A 9,347-nucleotide genomic window follows, 5' to 3' on the forward strand; every position below is an offset into this window, starting at 1 on the left:
TCAAAGGCTTTGCTCAGATCCAGGTAATAAAATGTTTTGCCAGTAACATCTTATTTCAAAGCCATGTAAAAGAATCTTTAAGAGAGCCTATCTGCCACCAACCAGTGAAAGGATGAACAGAGTAGGAAGTGAGTGTCCAATAGCATGCACTACTGAAAATCACTGATACTAATTTTCAGAAAGAAACAAATATATTTATTTTTTATTTATTTCAAATAAGTGTGCATGTACTCAGTATGCAGATAGCACTGGACATGATAAACCCCGCTTCTGGGGGAAGGAGAACATCTATCAAGGTGAAGAATTCTGCTGGTAATTGCAGAATAAAACCAGTGCTGTACTAACATTTCATGGGTTTTAGCACCCTCTAGTGACAAAATAAGAACTTCAGGGAGATGATGAATATTAATTCCTGCTTTCTACACACAAACAGAAGCATGCACTCGGTTATCTGAACTGCAGTTTACTGCCATTATTTTCCTAATGCAAGTTTTCTGTACAGATATGTGACAAGTTATGCTGTTTGATCTAGACAAGTAATTTCAGCTATCAGGCAAAGTGAAAAACCCATACCGAGCCCAGCTTCCCCTTTAAGCACTGTGAAGGACAGCAGAAGGTTTTCCCACATGTCACTGCCCTTAATCTGCAGTTCAGTACATTCCACACAGGAATACAGGGAAGAACAGTTACCAGTGTTATAAAGATGTTTTCACCATGTTATTACTGCAGAAAATATTTTCATTGCTGTGTGATGTGCTTCAAATGCCCTGAGATGAGAGACACTTTCAGACACACTTCAATGTAAAAGGCCATTCACAGGCCAGATGAAGAATCAAGTATCAACAGTCTTCTACAGCAAAATCTCTACACTGAAGCAGCATGGTACAGCCTTTAGCCTTCCAAAGTACTTAACTCCAAAGTTGTAGAGCTTGCTGGCTTTACAGGCCTTGCTGATTCTAAAAGTATTCTATATTGTTAGCGAAGAGTGGGCAAGGACTACAACACTGCCTACAGCAGGGAAAACATTCTTCTCTCCTAGCTGTTCCTGCTGTCTGCTAGATATCACGCATGTTAAGCTATGGGAAAGGTTATGAGAAGTTCAGAGGCACCAAAACATTAAGGCTGCTGTCACAGCAGCCTTTGATTAGCCTCCTGATCAGCATTTCATATGCTTATTTAGAATCACAGAATCATGAAGTCGAACCATTAACCCAGCACTGCCAAGACCACCACTAAACCATGTCCCCCAGCACCACATCTACACATCTTTTAAATACCCCCAGGGACTGGAAATCCACCACCTCCCTGGGCAGCCTACTCCAGTGCTTTACAACCCTTTGGGAGAAGAAATTTTTCCTAATATCTAATCTAAACCTGCCCTGATGCAACTTGATGCCATTTCCTTTTGTCCTATTTTTTGTTACATGGGAGAAGAGACTGACCCCCACCTTGCTACAACCTCCTTTCATGGAGTTGTCAAGATTAAGAAGGGCTCCCCTGAGCCTCCTTTTCTCCAGACTAAACTACCCCAGTTCCCTCAGCTGCTCCTCATAAGATTTTCTGCTCTACATCCTTCATCAGCTTCATTGCCTTTCTTTGGACACACTCCAGCACCTCAATGTCCTTCTTGGAGTGAGGGCCCAAAACTGAACCCAGTACTAGAGGTGTGGCCTCACTAGTGCCGAGAGTACAGGGGGACAATCACTTTCCTGGTCACACAGTTTCTGATACAGGCCAGGATGCCACTGGCCCTCTTGGCCACCTGGACACACTGCTGGCTCATGTTCAGTCAGCTGTCCATCAACACCCCCAGGTCCTTTTCTGACAGGCAGCTTTCCAGCCACTCCCGCCCAAGCCTGGGCTTATTGTGACCCAAGTGCAGGACCTAGCACTTGGCCTTGCTGAACCTCATTGGGGGCACCCTCCCTAAGTTTGCAGATGACATCAAGCTAGCACCTGCTTAAGGGTAGAAAGGCTCTACAGAGGGATCTAGACAAGCTGGATTGATTGGCTGAGGCCAATGGTATTTAGCATGTTCTAAGAAACATTTAAGATTACCTTATACAAAGATGACAGGTGCCTTGTTTGTTTGGGAGGGTTTGATGGTTCTTTTTTGTTTGCTTTGGGTTTGTTTTTTGTAGTTTGGTTTTTTTTTTTTTACGCTGATGGAGAATCTACTTATAAAAACTTAAAGACCTACTCAAACTGAAGCATGCAACATTTTCCAAAAGCACTAAAATGATTTAAGCCCTACTCAAAAATAAGAAAGTGCTACTAAAAGCACTTCATGTATCCACCATTCGTATGGGACCACCAGCAGCAGAGCACTCCAGTAGTGCAGGTGCAATGCCTGGATGCTAAGGTCTGCTGCAATACAACGTTAGAGCCAGCTTGGCTCATTCTAAGTCCTGACCATTTCGACAGTACAGACTGTTCCCAGGAACAGTCCCTAGATATCCATTATGAATCAGGGATTATGCTGCTGCACTCCATCCCAACAATCTCTCTTACACCTATGAGGTGTGGGAGCCAATGGCATAGGATCTGATCCCACTCACAGAAAGACAATCTCTAACTACAGGGACTCCCCTCCCCTTTCAGGGATAGAATGTGGTGCTTCTATCTGGAGAGAGAGAGATTATAGCAACACACAAAGGCTACATCTGATCTGACTTTCCAAGTTCTGAGAAGACTGTCATATTATTATTATTAATTTCTTGGAGACATTTTTCAAATAAACATGCCTGTGTATAATGACATGAAAATAGCTCTGGTCTTACAGTTTCAACTGGTGTTCCTTGCCAAGGAAACAGCACAAATGCTGACAAAGAGAAATTACTGTCTAAAACTTGCAGCCATAAGAAAAAAAAAAAACAAAGCACCAAACCACATATACTTTTATTTCATAAATAAAATCTTATTTCTTGATTCGTAAAAGCCAATTAACAAATATCATTATGCTGGAAAGTGTGTAGCTCACTCATGCCACTACATAGTTTGGTAAAATAGTTGTCTTCAGAGAAGGACTTGCATATGGAAAGCAAGATTATCTTCACTTACTGCCTCTACAAAGTGTTGGGAAAGTGAGCAAAATGTTTTATTGAGTAAAATGTTCAGTATGGCTAATAAAGAAAAAAATTCTTGACATTGGATAGAACAAATCCATCGTAATCCATCATATTTCTGAAGAGTTTTGAAGGGCAGTTACCTTGTTTATCAGTTCTCACTCATCCTAGGTACCTAAGGCACAGCAGTTTTCATAAACACCAGTTCACAAAAACCAGAATCCTTAATGGGTGAAATTTTACCTTTCGAGCTTGTTCCTCAGCTCGTTCTTTTTTTATTTTTTCCAGTTCAGCCAGAAGAGCTGCAGTGTCATCATCATCACTGTCTTCCACGTCCTCATCCTCATCGTCTTCCTGACAGCAACAAATGGAAACAAGAAGCAGCTCGTTAACATCATTTACTAAACCCAGGCCTACTCCAGCCAACCACAGCTGCAATTTGCTGCTGGCTGACTTCTGAAGTACTTGGGTGCTTGCAGCTTCAGCAAATACAACACAAATGGTTATTTGCTCTTGTGCAGTGAAGTCCAGACAAAAATATGTTTGTGTTTTTTAGATGACTGCACTGAATTCGTTTACAGTTCAAATGCTATGTAACTGACAGACTCTAGAGAGTGGCTGTCCCCAGTCACTCTCTAATCATTGTGATGTAAACCATAACAGCATGCCTGAATACCCTGTCCAACACTGTTGGAACCAAATACAAAAGGATTAAAAAAACCCAAAAGAGCTTATTATCAAGCCTTAGACCTAACTCCTAGATGTCAGTATAAGGAGAAGAGCCAAAAGCAAGAACCGTTCCACCTTTGGGAAATTCTAATTCAGTAGCTGACCAAGTCTAAAAAGTCACCTATTCCCCATACCTGAAGTGGTATTTTTGTTATTTTCAGTGCCCTGGTTTTAGTGTGCTTTCCAAAAATACCATTGCAGCATGGACCAGAATCCTCTGACCCACTCTGAACTTCCATCACAGTAGAATAACTGTAAAAGCAAGATACACTGGAGCCTGTCTTCTAAAAGTACATATTCTATTAACAGCAAATCCTGAAGGCAAGACAATGAAAAGAAAGAAGATGGAAGAAAATTACTTACATCAGTAAGAGGATCATCTGCATCAAGATTTGCTGCAGGAATCTGGTCTAGACGAGGTTTCTTAGACACAGAAGATGATGTTGTGTGTTCTGTGGCGTAAGATAAAAAAAAAAAAAGAAAACGTGACCAAGTCACTTTATTAAACAGCATCTAATATCAGAAAGCAAAAATCTTTACCATTTTCCTTGTATTAGCATAAGAGATACTTATTCTTACTTGTCCCTCACTTCTCAGTCTTAATGCCCATGCTAACTCTTCCCCTGTAGGTATCCTCAAGGGAAGCAATAACAACCCCAAACTTAAAATTTGGCCTTGAGAAGTTTTTTGAAGTCACTGTTACAAGACGAAAGAACAACAGAAGAAAAAGTTGTGGAGAAATATCCTTATTCTATAGATCAAATTGGAGGGTTCTCATTGAGGACCACCCCAAAGCACTACTGTTGGCTAGTTTGGAGCCTCACAATACCTTCAAATCTAAACCTAAAGTGTAAATTCTGCCAAGCTTAAGATTAAAAATGAGTATTTTTCAAAACACACACTGATTTGCACTTAAATTAACACTTCAGTATATCTGAGCAGATTCATATGCTTTAAAAATGGGTTTCTTGTTCCAGTGGTGCTGTAACACTAGAAGCTGTAAGCACCTGTTGCCGAATTCACCACAGCCACACCGTCCCAGCTGCCCTGCAGGATGGCCCACGCTGCTCTGCTCGCTGGCCCAGACTTCTCCCACCACACAGCCAGCATGAAAGCCAGTGGGCATTCCCTTGCAGGTCAACAGCTCTGAACTATCCAACCAACACCCAGAATTCTACTCCCATGACATGCTGTCTGCAACACCCAAACTTCTTACAGCAACAAGCTTTGCGTAGGAGCAACGCCACATAAAAGCATTAAGATTTTGGGGTTTTCTGTTCTTACCCCTGGTTGGCCTGTCTCTGTTCTTCTCTCTCGCAGCGACCCGTTCTCTCTCCTCTAGCTCCCTTCTGAAATCACGGTTACGCACCTCTTCAGGAGCATCCTGAGTGGTCTGTCTAAAACAACAAGAGGAAGGACAAAAAGCTGAACTTGACAGTCCGCAGCTGGGAGCAATGTTTTCAAGGAGGCCCCTAAATCTTGGGGTGAACAGATAAGTACAGAGAATAAGAACTGGGTATCATGTAGACATGTTTATTCTCTCTTCACCAGCCCCCTTCTCTGTAGGCATTACACACACACACAGACACGCGATGCCAGTCAGACATCCTCCTTCCACTGGCTCTCAAATGAATTACAAGACTATACATAAATCCCTACAAAACCAGGATGACCACATCTACCTTTTGTGGCCATGTCTAAATCTTCTGTTCTCCAGCAGTCCAAGCCCAGTGTCTTAGCAGTCATCCATGAGAATTATGGTCAACCTTGCTCACTGTTTTATCATCCCAAGTTGTTGCTGCAAACCCAGTCTCTAAGGCTTACAGGTAAGATCAGGACTAGAACACACTTTGCACAAACCTTTTCCCCTCTAAGCGACATACCAGATAATCTCCCATGGCCATTAAAAAACCAAAAGTTGGGAGAACAGGCAAAATACTACCTTTAGTGAAGCATATTGCAAATACATGCTTTTATCTCTGTTATATAACACACGCTGGCCACAAGCAACAGCCTATTTATATTTGAGTCACACGAAGTTCCACACAGAGATCAATGAACTTTCTGTGGAAATCCTGAAAAGAACCAATGAATAAAAACAAGGAGCAATTCCTTTCACCTTTCTGTGAATCCAGTGGTGGAAATAATAGTGTCTGGAAAAAAAAAAAAAACGGACTTGGGCCATTAAAAATACATTGTGTGCACAGCCTGTCTGTATGATGAAGAACTTCATTTGCTTTTGTAATTAAAAACCTAAACTCCGAGTCCCTGCTAGAGCTGCAAAATCTCCTCAAACCCTGTGTCATTCAAATGAACATGTAGTGGGACTGAAACACTGAACTTTTCCTGCAGTAATGCAATCTAACAAAGACAGCTTTGTATTAGGTATTTGGGAGAAAAAACAGAAGACACTTAATGCCCCCTTCATGCTCTCTCTAAGGCACATGGAGGGATTTGTTAAAACATACACTGTGTATTCCTGTATACATTTGTCCCCACACACTTCTTTCAATGCAACAGGCCAGCGTTCCAAACCGCACTTTTAATGAACAAGCCACTAGCAATTTTTCCCATAAGAACAAAATGCATTTGACAGCCCTTTTTGTGTTGTTGATTTTAGTATTCTCTGAAACATTCCAACATACTCCATATGTATTCTTAAAAACCAAAGGAGTAGGAGGGAAGAGGTGAAAGGGCAAACATCTGCACAAAAATCTGCTAACGTAAAACTCTAACAATAACTTCCCTGACAACAGTGACATCAGTTAGATAAAAAGAACATTTTTAGACTAGCAGATTTAAATTCTAGGTATCTCTACTATATTGATGCCAGATTTAATCTTTCAAAAGGATAATGAAGATTTATTATGCATTTCAAACAGAGGAAAATATTCCTAAAATCCCATTATCTTTCTCACGGATTAAATCCATTTCCTCTCCCAGGACCCACATGAACCACCCGCAGTGTTCAACATCAGCTCTTCCAACATGTACTGCTGCCTGAGCGCTGCTCCACGATTTCTCTCCCTCCTCTTAATGCCCTACCCAAGCAGTGCTTTGCCAAACAAATTTGGTTTTCCTGCTTTTAGGACATGCTCAACTCCACTCCTTTTACTGTGTCTTGCTCTGCAAGTGACAGCACCCTCCATGGCTCAGCCCTGATGACAACTTTCCTTCCACTCCACTGCTCAAAACACTTGGTCTCCAGAACTCACCTCCTTCTGATGACTCACTTCCACAACTAGTAATAAATGCCACTAAAATTAAACCTCTCCAATTGCCTGACGTGCATTCGGTCTCCTAGGTCTGTCTGCTTGTGCAACTTACATCTTTAGGCCACTCATTCAGCACTGCCAATCTCTGGCATCTGCCCAGTGTCAAGCACATCAACATCTACTGTGAAACTTTTTAGATACCTCTCAGAATGAAATAACCATTGACCTCAAGTTGCACCAAGGGAAGTTTAGATTGGGTATTAGGAAAAATGTCATTACAGAGAAGGGTTCTCAAGCTCTGGAGCAGGCTGTCCAGGCAACTGGTGGAGTCACCATCCCTGGAGGTATTTAAAAGACGTATAGATGCGATGCTGAGGGACATGGGTTAATGGTGACCTGGCAGTGCCGCTAATGGTTGGACTTGATGATCTTGAAGGTCTCTTCCAACCAAAACGATTCTTTGAACCATTCCTAGCCTGTTTTGCCATAAGACCAAAAAAAACCCCAATACTAACCTGTATTTGATTTTAGTATGAGAAGGAAGGTCTCTGCTGGAATATTGCTTGGATAGCTGACTTAAGTCCCCTTCACCTTTTCCTCGTCCTCCTCTCGCAGGTTCAAACGTTGGCCTCGCTGCTGTCGTCATCTTTAACTACTATGGAATCAACAGATAAAAACAGTAGTTACTACAACTTTCAGCGGAAGACCTTCTCCAGAAGCTACTTTGTTTCTGGAACTGAAGTAGCAATGATAAGTCCCACTGCAGAATACCATCTATCACTCAGATCATGATCCTCAAAATTTAAGGAGCTTTTTATTGACAGAATCTATTCAGATTTTCAAAACTAAGTCTTTTCAGACATGCTTGAAAAAGATATGCAGACTAACAAGAATATGAAGCTATTTTTGTAAACAAAACTGTCCAGGAGCTGGTCTCCTATCCGTAAAGCAAGTGGCACAGTCTTGTAACTAAACTCTTGCCCCTCCTGCAAAATGACAACCAAAAATGACTGCCCACTGGGCACGACCCCTCCATTATTCCTCAAACTGTTATCTAGGTATCATCACCAGCAGTGCTGGCTGACACAGACCACAGCAAGCCTATGATGGTGGTGGTCATTACATACTGATGAAGATGACAGCAATCTGAATGCCCAGGCCCTCATCCTGGTGCTGCTCAATTCTCTCCTACGTGCACACCACTGCCCGTAACACTCAGCACAGTTCTTGGGGAGCGACCTGCACACATCTCCAGCTGGCCGGCAAAACCTTCTAAGGGACTATGGTTAACATCTCCCTGGTGGCACATGGCCAACAGCTCCACCCTTATGTAAACAAAGTGCAATTAAAAAAAGCTCGGAAAAACACAAAGTTTTCACCAACTCTCACTTTATAAACTGCAGGATCTCACATACTGACAGCATGTCCTAAAAAATGAACTAGCTGATGCCCAAAATTTGCCCTATCAGTTCTGCTGTGGCAAAGGAGTGAAGCAGGCTGACCAGCCTCAGCCAGGCAGGCACTGGTCTCAGCACACATTGGGCTCAGGAGCTGGAGACTCTGCAATCCCAAAGCACTATCCCAAGAGTTTAAGGTGTTAACCACTGCCAAAAGCCCTGTGTGATTAACCAGTGCCATCTTAAATCTACTATCTGAAACTACGCTCATTCCTGCTTCACCAGGACACAAACATCCGTTATTCACAGACTAAAAGTCCATGACACACAGGACAGCCATCTCACAAGCCATTCTACCAGAAGGTTAGATGATAAAGGCTGACAACAAAAACATATTCAAGATTATTAAAAAGCAAAGAAAAAAAAACCAAACAAACATTAAATTGCTTCATATGGGTTTGTGATACACAAATAAAGGTTACTCCTCATCTGCTTGCATTGCTTTTTATTTTTTCACTTTTAATGAAATCACAAAAGCAAATTATTTCTGTATTAAACTGATAAAATCATTTGTCACTCAAAGTAACATCCTAGAAGGAAGAACACAGTTACTGCAAGCAAAATATTATTCAGAAAACAAAATTAACACACAGAAACGCTTTTAAAAAGAAGTGGGACAGTAACTACCCCCAATTCATTAACAAAAAGGATTGTTGATGCTTTGCAGTGACATTGTGCAAGTCAGAGGGAGCTCAGCATGACATTTTAGCTCTGTCTTGGCACCGACTCCGGCAGGCCCATGATGCAAGCAAGAACTCATCTGTGCTAATTATATATAGCGGGAGAGAGCATAAATTCAGGCGAACGAGCAGGTCCAATGTGGCTGCATAGTTTCACGAAGCAGGCACAAATCCCCCGGAAGCCGCCCCTGCTACTCGTCA

The 9,347-nt window shown here is 41.9% G+C and overlaps 1 protein-coding gene across 1 annotated transcript; it reads right to left on the bottom strand.

Annotated features, from left to right (window-relative positions):
- Positions 1–3,308: 3,308 nt before the first annotated feature.
- CWC15 (CWC15 spliceosome-associated protein) lies at positions 3,309–7,660 on the bottom strand (the record flags this gene model as incomplete). The annotated part of the gene is made up of 4 exons (XM_008937146.1): positions 7,525–7,660; positions 5,079–5,191; positions 4,158–4,246; positions 3,309–3,419 (listed from the first exon to the last, which is right to left on the bottom strand). Coding segments are annotated over exons 1-4 (444 nt in total), but the record flags the coding sequence as incomplete, so codon positions are not given.
- Positions 7,661–9,347: the final 1,687 nt, after the last annotated feature.

Source organism: Merops nubicus, unplaced genomic scaffold (assembly GCF_000691845.1).
Source record: "Merops nubicus isolate BGI_N331 unplaced genomic scaffold, ASM69184v1 scaffold13770, whole genome shotgun sequence".
In the NCBI taxonomy this organism is placed as follows: domain Eukaryota; kingdom Metazoa; phylum Chordata; class Aves; order Coraciiformes; family Meropidae; genus Merops; species Merops nubicus.